The sequence below is a fragment of the Hyperoodon ampullatus genome (genome assembly GCF_949752795.1).
Source record: "Hyperoodon ampullatus genome assembly, chromosome: 5".
NCBI classification, from domain to species: Eukaryota; Metazoa; Chordata; class Mammalia; order Artiodactyla; family Ziphiidae; genus Hyperoodon; species Hyperoodon ampullatus.
In genome coordinates this window covers 57,419,241-57,435,888 of record NC_136918.1, presented here as the reverse complement: position 1 = coordinate 57,435,888, position 16,648 = coordinate 57,419,241, and the positions used below count along the sequence as shown (strand labels likewise).

Here is a 16,648-nt window from a genome sequence, read left to right as displayed (position 1 = left end):
TTCACTTTAATCTGGAACGATGAGTCCAGTAGGTAAAAAATAAACTAAAAAATATAAACGTAAGATAACTTAAAGGCTTACCTCAAATGCCACCTGCTCCTCAGACCTTTCTTAGACTCTCACACGGATGTGACTTCCTTCCCCTGGGACTCCCCAACATTTTGTTTGTACCTCTCATTTTAATCTCTCTTACATTTATGTTTGTTTGTACTTGTTTCATACCTTTCTCTCCCCTTCCCTCAACTAGATCTTCATTTCCTTGAAAACAGTATTTATGGTACCTATTTTTGCATTCCCCAAAGAACCTAACACAGGGCTTAATCGTAGAAGGTGCTCATTAGCCATCAAAAAAATAACAAAAATGCAACCCAGGCCAAATAGTTATTAATAGGACAGTGAGCAACGGGTTCTTCGCCAGTGGCTTGCTAGGCACGGAATGTCTTCTCTGGGTAAAGGGTACCCTGCTAGTTTTCTAGGAGGCTGGGCAGATAAACTCCCCTCTCAGGGTTCTCACTAATATTACTAAAATATTGGCTATTCATATGATACTTTGAATTTTGAGCTTGGATGTGTGGATTTGTATTTCAGCACCTCGAGTAACACAGTTAGAAGGAAATTCATGTGAAATTTTATGGGAGACGGTACCACCCATGAAAGGCGATCCTGTCAACTACATTCTGCAGGTATTGGTTGGAAGAGAATCTGAGTACAAACAGGTAAGAACCAGCGTGCGTGGCACGTGCGTGGCCTATCAGGGTCAGGCTGGCTCCTTGCCTCTGCGGTGAATAATTTAGTAGCCAGTGAACTACATTTTTCTCAAAATTTGTCGTAGAAGCTGCCTCACATGTACCCATTACCTAATTCTTTAGGGTAGAGTAGCTCTAGCTTACATTTTATTTTGTATGTGGTGGTATTCTTAAATTTTCAGTTCCACAAGCATAATCTTGTGAAGGGTTTTAACTTCTATATTTGTATTTGATATTCATATGTATTGAAAACTAAAGTGCCAGTGGTTTTACTTTATAGGGAAGTAGTGTCAACCTAATTTACTGAAGCCCATGTCTGTTTGCCTTTTTTATGGAAGTTATAATTGAAGGATAAGGAAAATGACCTATCAGCCCTTGACGCCTGTGATTCAGAAGCTCTGGGTCACTACTTGTCACCCTTCAATGTGCATAGGATCACCTGAGTATCTGTTAAAAATTCAGATTCTGATTCAGTAGGTCTGGGGTCGAGGTTCAAGCTCCCAGGTGACATTGATGTTGCTGGCCCATGGATCGTGATTTGAGTAGCAAGGCTATACAGTTCACATGATAAACCTATACAAGAAAGAATGTGATTGGAATATAGCCAGATAAAGAATTTGGGTTTATCATTCTTGACACCCTTTTGATCCTAATTCTTCCAAAGCCACACATTATCTTGTCACTGGATGTAAAAGATTCAGAGACTCTGTGGCTTTCCATAATGTTCCCAGGAACTTAATAATTATGTGAAATCAGAATATAACATTGTTACTCCATTAGAAAAGCTGAGGACCCACTCCTTACCAGCACTTTTAATAGAGGAGTGCATTTATGTCAAACTCAAGAAGTTGAAGATAAATGCCACTGCCTTCCGAATCATTAACATAATTTGTAAACACTTCTTTGTATTCAACTTTGAGGCTCCAGATACACAAAACAAGTAGAAAATAATTTGATTCAGAGTTTTTGTTAATTTGCTGGTTAATATTCCTCGTATAATAATAAATAATACTTGTAAATAAAAATGTGTAAAAAGAATCAAAGAAAATTTTAGTAAATTCTACTGTACTTTGTTAATATGAAGTGCCAGATAAAAGAATGAATTGCTTTAAGCACATTTTGCAAAAACTTGTTTTAAACATGACAGGCACCACAGGTATTAGCATCAGTGGATGATTTCACCAGTTTCCATCATTCCTCTGAAATAAGAGCAAAACCACTCTTGTTTCCTTTCACCTTACAATCTCGTTTTATACAGTATATTTCATTTCACAGTCAGTAATTTTATGTGTGCAGTTGTTTCACCTTACCACAAATATATTACTGGTTTCAGAGTCTCAGCGCACATGAAGAGCAGAGGATTTCCCCTGCTAGATGTAGTCATCTTTAACACCAGTAGCATTGTCCTGTCGCATAGCAATGTAACAAATGGCTAAAGATGAAATGTTACCCAATTTTACAACATATCACTTGACACTTAACAATCTTCACTTCCCAGAAGTACATTCATTGCATGTTCATCGTTGTATTTTATAAACCTTTTTATTCCACCACCACGCTTTTCCAACCTGTTCTTGGAAAAAATGTTCTGCTTCTCAAAGCACACTGATTGCTGATTTACACTGAAAAAGCATGGTTTACTCAATATCTATACATTAGGCATTGCCAGAATATACGTTAATCCATTCATAAATTAGATTTCACTGGCAGATTGGCTACTTTGAATCTTGCTATTTGTTTAATGTTATGTATTTTGTCTCATGAACATACAAATACTAATACACAATTACATACATGCTTCAAAATATATTTCTTATTGTAAACAGCTATAAACAAGAGTTTCTTGTTGAAAGTAGGTGAAAACACAGTACACCAGGGCGGGCTCAGTAGCTGGGGAATTAGCATTCTTCTCGTAACCGTGTATTTCCTGCATTTACCAAGAAATGATTAAGGCAGGTAGTGGTACTTGAAAAGCCACCATTGAGTCAGGGACAATTTGTACTGAGTTTTTTGCTTCTCCCTATTCAATAGACATTAACTTAAACATGATGTTTTGAGTACTTCATTCAGTTGTTCTGGACACGAGATAGGGAATGAAATCTATTTATCTTATGTGTGCAGAGTAATGGTTAAAATAATTATAGTCCAGAGATAACAGGCTTTGAATTCATAGAGGCAAAGCAAAAGAAAATGAGAGGTCACCAGTGCAGAGCGTACACCACGGCAGAGCTATGGGCTTATATAGGAAGCACTGTGTATAGTTCAATTACAGCACTAATCAGGCAGGATCCACTAATGTGTGGGCTTGTGGTATTCATTTTTATTTTCCCGGATCTGGCACATAGCTAGGCACTCAGTAAATGTTTCTTGCGTGCGTGAAAGAGGCAGTTTCACGGGAACAGGGTGATTTATACTTTGCAGTGGTGAGAATCAGTAAACTTCACCATAGGGGGGATTTAGAAGTGATGTTTGTAACTGAGGTGAAAAAAATCACCCATAATAGAACAGTGTCCTTCTGTTCCCCTAGCTCATTTTTACAGGCGACATATGGCAAGGGCCAAGTCTTTTTCTGATATTTTGCTGGAAACATTGACTTTAACTCTGTAATTAGCTTTCTTTCATTGAGCTATCATGATGTGGGGCGAGCATCTGGTTCTAATTATGAGACAGTCTGTTAAAGTATTAAGTCCTCACCTAAAGTTTTACTCTGTATTAGAATGCATGCATATATTGATTTGGCTTTTCTGCCATTTAAAAAAACTTTCAAGCACAAGCTTTTTTCAAGAAGCTTAAAACTTCTTTTCAAACAGTATTAATTGTAAAGCATTCTTAAAAAGAATGAAAATTGTATGTATATGCAGGTGACTGGTTTTTTTTGCCTCACAAGACAAAACATAACAGTTTCATATATACGTAAGAATGTAAAGCGAAATGATGCACATTCATATCCCTGTTCAGACAGCAATGATTTTTACATAAAGTATTTAAATATAAGCACTGAAGATGAGAAAAGGGTAACAAACTGCAAGAAATTATTACCTATTGGAAGTCAAAATTTGTGTCAAATTTTTAATATTGTTGGTGCTCAGATTTGTTGCATTATGAAAACCTTTGAAGCATCTGAAAATTTATAGAGCTCCACATTTAACTTGATGGCATCTCTATAAATTTATTTTTATTTTGTATCATTTTTAGAATATAGTATTGGGATGTGTATTGATTCTTTGTGGTATCACACAAGTTACTGAGGAAAGATCTCTTGACCTTGAGAGAACTATTTTAAAGACTTGGAGCCTACATATTTTTTAATAGTTTGTGATTTAATTCGCTAACACAGAAGTTAAATAGGCTGTGACCATCTTATTGCACATTTTCTTCAGCTTTGTGTAAATAAAGGGTCAAATCCAAAGCAAAGTAAGAATAGAGCAAGGTGGAAATATCTAAAAGCTATCATTTGTCTTGCTGATTCTTAAATTTTTTAGGTTTATAGGTCCGTTTAAGTATCTGATGAAGGATATGACCCATTCTGTCAGAAAACTATTCATGCACACATCCATTTTAAATTGCATATGAAACAAATTTATATTCAGTTTCATGGCGTTCAGGTATAGGGCCCCTGGTTCATTGAGAAACTGTTAGGTGCTGTGCACTGTGAGGGCTGCCTGGCATATAACAGAACAGCATAGTCGGTGCTCTCAGAGCTTCTGGGCCCATTGGGGTGGAAACAGCATGCCCCCCAAGAAGCAGTTCAGTAACAGTACCATTGCCTGTCCTCTTTGGCTCAGGAGCAACAATTCCTGCCCAGCATTGCACCCTCTACAGAGGAAGTCTGCAGGTTAGTGAATTTCCACTCTAGCTGGGGGGCAAGGGAGGTGAAATCTGCCTTCTGTAGTCGTGTGATATTGGAGGAATTAATTCACCTCTCTGAGCCTCAGCTGTCTTGTCAAAGTGGAGATACTAATTCTCTACCTCAGGGTTACTGTGAGCGTCAGATCTGTTCAGTCATGAGAGGGCGCTGTGTAGATGGCAATGCTGGGCAGTTATGTCTCCCTCTCCAGTTCCTGGGAGAAGGATGGCATTAGTAAAGAGATGCAGGCGTTGGCCCAGATCCCAGCCTCCAGCAGCCTCCCCCAGAGGCTCTCTGTTTCAAAGATTTCAACTACACAGCATGTTACTCTGAATTAAGGGTCACTGATTCTTCATTTCGATTATCTGGGTATTACTTTAAATCCTCTCATTTGGAACAAACATGTCAAAATTACTTTAAAATATATTGCACATCAAATCAAGGACAGAAATAGTCTTTGTAAAAATAATATTGCTTGTATACTTACTGTGATATTATGATTGGTTACTTCAATAAAGATAATCTTAAATGGAACTATGCCTTTTAAATTGGGTTGAGGCAGGAGGAAGAGCCCGTAATGGTGCCCCTGTCAAAATGAATGAAAACAAAGGGATAAGAGGCATGGCCTGCTGCCCTGCCATGGCAAGAGGCACAGTCCGGTGAAAAGTCACCTCAGCTGTGCTGCAGGCCTGATGACCTTACTGATTTTGTGATCTCGTGGCTGTGATTATTTACACAAAAACAAATCAGTTATCTCAAACCTCAGGAACCAGAATCCTCAGGAAATGGAGTATTGGGATTTTTTAAATTTTTCCTTAACTAAGATCCAAAAGGCTTATTAATAAGCATTGTTGACTACTATCAATACACTGAAAACAACTCAATCCTTGTTAACGATTCCATTTTGTATAATCATGACTGTACCTGTTCTAAACCCTGTGGTTTGTGTGCGGGTTCTGATACTTAATGTTCACATGTACTTCTGGTAATTTTCCTCTCTTTTCAAACAGTGTGGTATAAGCATATCTACTCTCAAGTATTTAAGAGTTCTAATTAGAGAACATTCACTGAGCATCTGCTTTGTTAATAGCCATTGTGCTGGTTGCTCTGGAGATAATAGAACACAGTCCCACACTCAATATATTTATCATATATATACTTTTAAAGATAATGTTAACATTGTGTTGACAGTGCTTGTGAAAAGGGGGAGCTCTTCTAATTAAGAAGAATAGCTAGGGCTTCCCTGGTGGTGCAGTGGTTGAGAGTCCGCCTGCCAATGCAGGGGACACGGGTTCGTGCCCCGGTCTGGGAAGATCCCACATGCCGCGGAGCGGCTAGGCCTGTGAGCCATGGCCACTGAGCCTGCACGTCCGGAGCCTGTGCTCCGCAATGGGGGAGGCCTGTGTACCGCAAAAAAAAAAAAAAAAAAAAAAAGAATAGCTAAAAGAAAAACATATTTACAAATTAAAGCCCAACTTTCGATTGGACTTGTCATTGAGGAAGTTCCCTTCCATTAGATATTCATTTTTCCTTCACTAAGCTTTTTGCTTAATGGTTATGAGAAAAGTGGCACTCCTTTGCTTTCAAAATATCAGTACATTTTTAGGGATCTTTAAGGAGTTAGGAGTTGGGAAGTACCATCAAAATTAATATATAAAGTCTGTGTTCAAGATTCCATGAAGTGGGTTTCTGGGAAATTAAATATACTTCTGAGCCAACTTTCTTAGAAGGAGCTAGCCATGCAAATTCTGGAAACCATAGAAATCATTTAATACTAGATATAAATGAACATTTATATCTACTTTCCAAAAGTCTCTCAAACATCTGTAGGGATAGGTTATTAATTAAGTGATTTTCAGCCATGAGGTCATTGTTTGGCATAAATTAAGAGGCCACGTCACAGAAATGCTGCCCAAGCCTTTCCGTGGCACAGACTGGGTTGGGGAGCTGCTTTCCATACATCAGATAGGAAAGGCAGTGCTTTCCTTCTGGGGCAGTGGACCCAGGGTGGGGTGATCGGGAAGTGTTTCATGGAAACACCAGGGAGGCTGTGGGACTCCCAGGGAAGACAAAGTCAGAAGGTCAAGAGAAGTGGACGTGGTATCACACCGTAGTCATTCGATGAGGACTGAAGTGGGGAGGACGGGTTCCACCAAAGACGTGGAACCAGTGGAGCTGGAGCAGTTCCAGTGGTGAGCAGGGGTGTTTGAGTTAGATGTGGGATCTCGTCTGGGGTCTACCACTACCCTTAGTCACCTGAGACCTTGAGAAATTAACAGCTTTCTGATCCTCAGTTTTATCGTCTCTAAAATGGGAGTAATACTCACCTGCCAGAGTAATCAGGAGGATTAAATTTGATAAAGATGACTTATCTCCAGTATATTCCTTTCAGAAAGCATTTTTCACATAGTTTCTCATTTAATACTCAATCCCCCCTCGGGGCTAAGTTAGGTACTGTAACTGTCCCCATGTTAAAGATGGAAAAAAATAAGGCTCAAAGCTGTTACTTGCCCGAGGTGACAGACCTAGAAAGGGTCAGAGCAAGGACATAGACCTGGAATCCTGATGCCAGTTCCTGGTCCTGCCGTTGAGAAGAATCTGCCCAGTGCCTCCCAGTGACCAGGTCAGACTAGACCCAATTCCCCGGGGTTGCACAGAAGAGCTCCAGCAGCTACAATATTTCACCCTTTGATAAGGGTAAACATTCAAGAGGCGAGGCCTCCAAAAGAATTGATGAAAGAGGTATATCAAGAAACCTTGCAGCTAAGGCTTAGATGGCAGCTTTTCTCCAACTCCATAAACAGCCTGACATTAACTTATCACCACCATAGAGACAGAACAGATTGTATACCTGGGCCATTGCAGATAGGAACCCAAAGCTCAGATGGCAAAGGGATTGGTAGTATGCTGGTCCCAAAGGTTGCAAATCATTCCCTTCGTGAATGGTCCCAACAGTTTCGATGAAAAGACTTGTCTTGGAAAATACCAACTTGAGCATCTAAATTTGGGAAATTAAGAACATTCACAATGAAAAGTTCTCTTTAAAGAAAAAAAAAGTGTACACCATCGTTTTCCTGAGACCACCCACATGTTGGGAGATAATTCACAGACAGTGCTCTCATGGTGTAGTCTGAACTCCTGAATAGCTTGGGGCAGTCACCATGACAACGAGCTCATCTTAAAATAGCCATTTAACTAACTCATCATTGGAACAGTGACCTATGAGGAAAGAGTGGTCTTTCAGGATCGCTGGGGGTTTTCTTACAGCTCTTTTGTTCCTGGTTGCTCCAGCCCCGTTCTGTCTGTAACCCCAGTTGCTAAGACACATGCCACAATCTTAAAAGAAACAGTAACTCACCAGGAGGAACGTGCTTTAAATCTTATAAGGGAAAATATGAGAAACAGAATTGGTTTTCTGGGGCTTAATCACTAAACGAAAGTACAGTAAGACTCTTAAAGTCTACTTCTAAAGTTTGAAAATGGGGGAGGAAAGATCTTAAAAAAGCTGAATATCAGGTGAACACTGGAAGTCCGATCCCTTTTCTAAACTGTGATCCTCTTGCTGTCTTTTAGTTTGCTCAACGCTAAGTGAGTGGCCAGTGCACTTAGGTTCTCTGGTACCATGTCCTGCTTCTTGTAGAAGTTTACGTGCCAGGCTTTAGAAACACTGAATGTTTGTAGATTCCCACTAACTCTCTATAGCTGGAGAGTATTTCGGACAAAGTTGAAATTGTTGGAAATACTCTATTTTCTAGGGAATTTGTATTAATGGGCAAAATTCACAGCTTTACTTAAGGTGGCCTGTCACTAGGTTGAAAATGCCCCTGTCACTTTTAATCACTGTATTTTAAGAATATATTTGGAGTTGTTTTTAAGTTCTAAATAGTAGTAGTAGTAATAATAGCTAACTTTTTCTCTGCACTTACCCATGTACCAGGCATGTTTTAAGCACTTTATAGAGGCTAACTCAGTGCCACTCAGCTACAAAGTGTTCAGTTAATTTTAATTTCTTGTTTAATTATTTCATCAGCCAAATCTCTTTACTGATTTGGTTGAGTTCCAGCTAGTTTTTTCCTATCTCTATTTCATATAAGACATGGATTTTTATGTAATTTTAAGGTGGTTATCATTTCCTCTGAGTGTTTTGAGGATCAGTACCACTTTCATTGAAGAACCACGTGAGATCTCCCTCTACCACCCTCCCTCAAAGATACCTGTTTTCTTCAGTCAACTCAAAGGTTGATAATCTCTAAGTAAACTGGTAGATTTCAAGTCCTCATAGTAGTAAGCCTCATGGTGATTATATCAGTGTTAACAAAGGGGAAGAAAATATCCTAAATTCTTAATGGAAAAAGGACAGGTTGGTCAAACAGACAGGAAACACTTAAGACAGACCATTAAATTAATTAAATATTAATTTGTGATAAATAGGACTGCATCAAAAAATTTCTTAAGCAATGATTAGGCAATGCACAAAACTGGGAGAGAATATTCACAACACATACCTGACAAAGAACTTACATCCATATTAAAGAGCCACTACAAACAAAAGCAAACAAATTAAAAATAGGCAAAACAGTTGAACACACTCCTCACAAAAGAAGGTATGTGAATGACCAAATGAGCCTATGAAAAGGTGGGAAACACTTAGGCATCAGGGAAATGCAACTGAGGTACCATTCTCACCCATTTGAATGACTAAAGTATAAATGACTAAATATATATGACTAAAATGACTAAAATATAAATGTAACAAATGTTGGTGAGGGTGTGGAACAACTGGAACTCTCATGCTTAGCTGGCAGGAGTGCAAAGGGATGTGCTTGGGACAGCTTTCTTGTGCAGTTAGATGTAGACTTACACCCAGCCCTTCTACTCCTAGGCATTCACCCAAGAAAAAGAGAAACTTAAGTCCTCAAGATCTGTACAAAAATGTTCATAGTACTCTTACTATATAAAAACTCCAAACTGGAAACAATGCAAATATTTGTCAAAAAGCAAATGGATACATCAACGTATAGGCATATGATAGAGTACTTATTCTTCAGTAAAAGGAACAACTACTGAATCGATTACATGGATGAATCTCATAGGCACAAGAGAGTGTGTAGTGTTTGACTGCATTTGCATGAACTTCTAGAGTAGGCAAAACAAATTACAGAATGAGAAGTCAGAATAGTGTGTACCTCTTAGGGGTGGAGGTGGGCTATCTTGATGGAGTAGTGTTAGATGGTGTAGTCAGTAGTCAAAGAATCATTCAACTGAGACTTTGCACTTTATTTCTATAATTTGTTTTTAATTGTCTGCATTAAAAATACTAATTCTTTGCAGCAAGATCAGAGAGCCCTTTGTATGAATTAAGTCATCTGCTGATTTATAGCCTAAATTATTAAAATTTAGCTAGATGCATCATCATTACTTGTATCAGCTGTATCTCTTTCTGGTCAGTGCCTTATCTCCTGTCAATAGCAGAGTCACTGAATTTTTTATTTTATTCAGAGTAGGTCAGAATACTTTACAGATGAAATATAGACTGGGACAAATGCCTCTCCATGTACTTTTTGTTGTTGCAGAGTTCACATAAACCAAGCCAGGTCTACAAGGCCTCCAATGTTATACAGTTATTACTTTAGAGACGACAATGTTGTTATAAATTTATTGACCAGGACTTTTCTTTTTCTTGAAGGTGTACAAGGGAGAAGAAGCCACATTCCAAATCTCAGGCCTCCAGACCAACACAGACTATAGGTTCCGCGTGTGTGCGTGTCGTCGCTGTTTAGACACCTCTCAGGAGCTAAGTGGAGCTTTCAGCCCCTCTGCGGCTTTTGTACTACAACGAAGTGAGGTCATGCTTACAGGGGACATGGGGAGCTTAGATGATCCCAAAATGAAGAGCATGATGCCTACTGATGAACAGTTTGCAGCCCTCATTGTGGTTGGCTTTGCAACTTTGTCCATTTTATTTGCCTTTATATTACAGTACTTCTTAATGAAGTAAACAAACCCAACAAAACTAGAGGTATGAATTTAATTAATGCTACACATTTTAATACACACATTTATTCAGATACTCCCCTTTTTAAGCCCTTTTGTTCTTTGATTTATATACTTGTTTTACAGATTTAGCTAGGAAAAAAATATCAGTGTTTTGGTGCACCTTTTTGAAATGCAAAACTAGGAAGAGGTTAAACTGGATTAAAAAAAACAAAAAACAAAAAAAAGAAGCAAACCAGATACCAAAAGCTAGCTTACATTTTCTTTTAAATTTTTCAGATTTGCCTTTATTCTGTTTTCACTGATGTCTTTTGCAAGCCTTTGATTTTTTTTTCCATGTCACCATTTAGTAATTTATATTCACCTGTCACTTCTTATGTCTTGATCATCTGTACCTGTGAACATGAATCACAGTGTGTGTAGTTACAGGGCTAGGATTTCAGTGTTGTCAGAGTATCACCACACAACAACCACACACAGAAGATGTGTTCACTCAGATAAGGCTGCCCTAAACAACCATTTTGTCACTCAGTTATTTAACTGTGTTTAGCTCATTGAGATCAAAATGTGTACTTTAAAATGTTTTAATAATCTGTATTTCTTATGATTTTAACACTATGAGCTGCCTGTCTAAGAAATCAAGTAACCAAAATGCATCTATAAATTATGGAGCATTGTAGATTTTACCACATCAATTCATAGCAGTAACTTTTCGAGGGCATTGTGCAATAGTTAGTTGTTTCCTTGTTCAGCTATTTTAAAAGCTGCTTTAACTTGTTTGTCTGTCTTTGTATATAACTACTTCTGATCTAATCACTAGAGTTATTATATTCTGTTGTGTTTGACCAGAATTATATGACGAGAACTGGTGACAGTTTAGTGCCTCTGCCCATTGTCCATGACTTACACTAATTGTGATCAATCTTCTTACACATCAGCTCATTATTTTTGAAAGATTTGCCTTTAGGCTATTCAATGAAGTATCAATGAAGTGATTGAATTTCAGTAGCTTAATTCAGTGCACATAATACTAATCTAACAGCAGGTGAAAATTGATAAAGCCCAAAAGAGTCATCTCAATTTGTAGTTCCTATTTTTGTGGGGTTGACCTGGCCATGTGTGGAGAGGGAATGGTATTTGGTGGTAATAAGCACAGGGTGTTTGGGGGTCAAGGAGCCTAGATTATCTCCCTGGATCTGTCACTAACTTGCTGCGTGATCTGAACACGTCACTTTACCTCTCTGTGCCTCAGTTTTCCCATGCATTAAAAATAAAAAATAAAATGGGGATTCTAATGTTCATAAGTGCTTTGAGATCCTTGATCTATAGGTGCTATTGGAGTGCAAAGTGTTACTCTTGCATGTTTATTCTGAGTCATGAGATAATCAATTTTAACCCAAAGTCATTGGATTATTTATATGAAGTCCATAATGTTCGCGTACCTCAGGGACATTTAAGAGTTGGAGGTGCAAATATATTCCAAAAGGGTGCAACAGACACAGTGTATCCCCCTGCTTCTGTTTTTGTATATTTTTGCTACTTGGTTTTTCTTGATCATAGCTATTTTGTGCTTGGTCTGTGTTGTCTTAAAATGCAGTATCCTGTACTAGCTTATAATATTCCCATACCAAAGTCATGGGGAAACCAACATTATTTTGTTTTTGGTTTATTTATACTATATTCTGCATACAGTACTTTAAATGCCAATTACAGTGCAATCTTTATTTATTGTAAAAATTTTTAAATGTACTTATGTACTAATTTTCCCTTGTAGCATGTTATTTTTTTGTGTTTTATACTTTTGTAATTTTAGGTCAGTCTCATTCCTTGGCAACATCTGTAGTATTGTCATTCTTCTGACATTCTCTTGTGTTTTTATTTTTAAAGATAAAGAGCATCTAGTGCATTAAATGCCAAAAAAAATCCATTGTCAGCGATTGAAACGTTTACATGTACCCAAGAAAAACATAATCATCTCTTGAAAGAAAGTGCTAAGATCAATGAATTATTCTGTGTGCCTACGTTGATGTAATAAGTACTACTAGAAAGTTCTGTATTTTGTTATTGACTATAATAATTAGTTTAATTAGCCTTGCAAACTGATGGCATCAAGGTGAAATTTTTTTGCCAAAGTTCTGGCCATCCAAAACTCATCCCTCTACTTAAATGTGTATTATGATCCACTGTAACACTGCATCTGCATTTTCTGAAACAATCTCATGCAGGTGTTTTGGGGAGAAGGCATTTTTTTAAGCAATGAAGATTCAACTGAGTATGAGAACCCTGTCTGCACGAGAAAAAAAAAAGTCCCTTTTTTGGAAACACTTCAGAACTGCTGCTATAAAGAAATTCTCTGAATTGGTTGGATTTTTTTTTTAATGAAATAATACTTTAAGCCAAAATTGCTATGAATATTTGATCTTTGAGATTTTCATACTATCTATCTGTTTAACCACCAGAAAGCTGTTGTGTGTGAAACACTAGCTGACGGCACTTTATTTTATTGCTCTCCGTTATTCGGTATCATTATAATCCCTTCAGTCAAAAAGTTATTACACTATTGGCACTGTTTTCTATCACAAATATGTATATGTGATATTGATATATAACTATATATATATTGCCATTACACATGAACAATAAAATAAAGTGTTATGTTAACCTTCTCTCTTTGCCCTTTTGCAATATGTAGGAACGAGTGAGTGGCTTTCTGATGCTCTATATGTCAAACTCCTCCCTGGCACAAGAAATTCCAGTCATGTGAAGCAAAATGCCCTTTGTCCTCAAAGAAATTGTTTAAAAAGAAAACAACTTTTTAAAAAGATTTTTTGCATATTACCTGCCTTGTTCTTATCAACTTGAAACGTTGACATTTTCTAACCGTGTTTTGTTGGCTACAGTAATTCAGTATTCCTGTCAAAATTGAAAAGTGCCCTAACTGAATGTGTTTGAATGTTATCCTTGCACAATTCTTTAAATTGAAAGACAAAATGTTTTACCTCACTGTTGGACATACATTCCAAGCTTTTCAACTTTAGGAGAAAAAAAAATAATCATATGTTTTCCTGTAAATTTTAGACTATTTCATATACATTGTATTAAAACTGCCATATCAATTTTAATGTATAGATTTTGCAAATACTATGCTATATGTAATACCTAACTGTATCTGTAGTGTATATGTAATATATTTATGCCCAATAAATGTTTTAATTCTTTCTGACTTAAGTAGGGTTCTTCTACCATGAATAGGATTGCTTTTATTGTTGTTACTTTTTAAAAACTTAAACCACATCCCAGAAGTTGTCAATTCAAATGCGTTTATAGGCCAGGCAAGTGGCATAGCACAGGGTGCTTGCTGTACCATCTAAAGGGGCGGCTGCCACCCTGCTCCTGGTTGAGGTCCTGCAGGATTGCCACCCACAATCACGTAGGCTGATGTTTCAGAAGTAAAGCAACTACACCCCAATTAAAAAAAAAAAAAAAGTAGCAGCAGCTACAAATCCAGATCTCCCTAAATGGGCCAACTAACATGGGATTGCGGACCGTAAAGGCCCATGGGCTGTCAGTTCTTTGTCAGAGTCTGTGGGGATAAAGAGTGTGTCTTTAACATTTTATCTATATGCCAGGCTCAGGAGCCCAGGTCTAGCTCTTTTCACTTAGCACCTGGGGTGCACCTTCTCCATGATGGACTCGCACAGTTTTGACCTCCTTCCCTCCTCCGGGTCTCATTCAACAACAACAATAGCAATAAAGTGTAGTGTTCCTACTACAGTCATGGTTTCACCCTGATGTTTAGATTGTTTTGCTAGGAATCCCTACTATCTTTTTTCCCCCCTGAGGGAAAAATGAATGGGGGAACCGATTGTTTATAACTAAAAGCTTTCTTTCACATAAAGAATGGTGATGATAATCATTCTTTTGGGTAAAAGTGACAAGTTGAACACATCAAATTGTGCATGCTCCTGACACTCCACTCCTGAAAACACAGTAAAGGATTTTTTTTTAAGTCATAACTGCTCTCAACACAGAAGAATGGGAATTGTTAGCACCAGAAGTTTATCCACAGGAGAAGGTAAAATAGGCCCTGGACTTAGAGAATGTTAGTCTTACCAGAAGATGAAGTGGTTCAGCCAGAGCACCCTTTGGTGATACTTCTCAGCCTTGGCTACACAGTTACACCACCCAGGAAGCTTTTCAGAATCCCTGTGTTCAGACCCTACACCAATAAAATGAGTATTTCTGGAGTATCAACGTTTTTTAAAGCTCCCCAGGTGATTCCATTGTACAGCCAAGATCGAGAACCACTGTCCTAAAGTGAAGCTCTTGGTCAACAATCCTCTATCAATCAGATTTTTAGTCCTCCAGCTTAGCCAAAGGTAACCTGACATCTGATGAAAGCTGCTAACATGAATGAAAAGTCCAAAGCCAACAACTTGGAAGAATCAGAGGCTAAGGGAGAAGAACCTTCAGAAAATGATCCTATCCCCAGAGAGATGAGAAAAAAAACAAGTCATCTGTAGACTAAGGATAGGACGCTATGGAAGAAGGACACGTGAAGAGCATGGAAACATTCTTGGAAATTAGAAACTCAGCAGAAGGGTTGGAAGCTGGAATTGAGACTAACCTAAAAATAGAGCCAAAAATGCAAAGATAAAATCATGATCAGACCAGGACATTCAATATCTAAATAATAGGGACTTCAGAAAGAATAGAAAGTATAGGGGAGGAAATCATCAAACACCTGAATTTCCAGAGTGAGAGGGCACGAGGGAGCTCACCACAGCGGATGGGACTAGAGCCCCTGTCAAGGCACACCATCTTGAAATTTCCAAACAGTGGGACAAAGAGAAGCTCCCCAACACGCTGAAAAACTGGTCACATTGAAGCGCTAGAAGTCAGAGTAGATGTGTGCTTCTCAATAGCAACACTGGAAGCGAGGAATCCGTCAGGTAGGTATGTCAAGATTTTGAAAGAGAAAGGTTTCCCACCTGCTTACTCTAAGTCAAGGGTAAAGTATCATGAAGCCATTTTTAGAAATTGGAGCCCTCACAACTTTGCCTCCCATGCACCCTTCCTCAGGAAGCTGCTAGAGGGTATGCTCTGCTATATGAGTGGATAAACCAAGGAAGAAGCGTCCATGGGATCCCGCCTTCAGTGCTGTTCACGCAGGTCAGAAGTTGGCTCTCTGGCCCTTTGCCTCAGAAGGATTTATGCAGCTTTCATTTTATCCCTTCCCTACCCCCCAGTCATGGTGGGTGGGCACATGCACACACGCACACGCACACACACGCATACACTTCCCTCTACAGAGGAAAGACAGAATGACCCTTTTAAACACTTTACCTTAGGCTAATTAAACCAACAATTATATCTGTGTACCGGCACTGGTACCCTTTATTCAGGGTGGTAACTTAAAATAAGTTCCCACCTCCACTGCTAGACTCTAAGTGCCTCAAAAGCTAGGGGAAGGGAACATGTACCCAGGACAGCAAGTCTCAGTCAGCTCTGCAGCACACAGCATGTTCTCTGGCACATAATAGAAGCTAAAAAAAGGTTTGTTGAATTCAGTTGACTGATTTGGTCAGAAAAGTTCACATAGCAGTGATGAGAGCCATAAGATACTCGCTGCTCCAAACGTCTTTTGCCACGGGGTGTTATTTTGGGTGCAGTATTTTGATTTTTTAAATATTATAGTCAATAAATTAAAATGTGGCAATTTCCCACAAAATACTGGGATTCCAGGTTCCACTGAAGTTTGAGACACCCGGCAACTCTAGGTCTTGTTCTGGAATGGTGCTTATGGACAGGGGTGAATAGTAGCTGTCCTTGTTGGTTGGCATTTGCTCTGCATCTGACCACATTTCCCACCAAATCCCGGACATGGATATGGATGATGATGTCTCGTCTAACAGAAGAAAAATTTTTGGCCTTGTTTCCATCAACAGTGAGAAAACGGGGGGCGGGACTTCCAAGAATGATGGAGTGAGAGTGTCTGTAAATCTGCTTTCCATAGAAGCAACAACAACAACAACAACAAACTTGTCCCGAAAGTTCTGAA

The 16,648-nt window shown here is 38.5% G+C and overlaps 1 protein-coding gene across 1 annotated transcript in view; it reads left to right on the top strand.

Moving 5' to 3' along the window:
- FNDC3B (fibronectin type III domain containing 3B) overlaps positions 1-10,591 on the top strand; it is a gene marked incomplete at both ends in the record, with an annotated part of 281,051 nt that extends 270,460 nt beyond the window's left edge. Inside the window, 2 exons of the mRNA XM_079704135.1 lie at positions 589-716; positions 10,280-10,591. Of these exons, the coding sequence (XP_079560261.1) occupies positions 589-716; positions 10,280-10,591 (440 nt within the window). The remainder of the gene's footprint in view (positions 1-588; positions 717-10,279) is intronic.
- Positions 10,592-16,648: the final 6,057 nt, after the last annotated feature.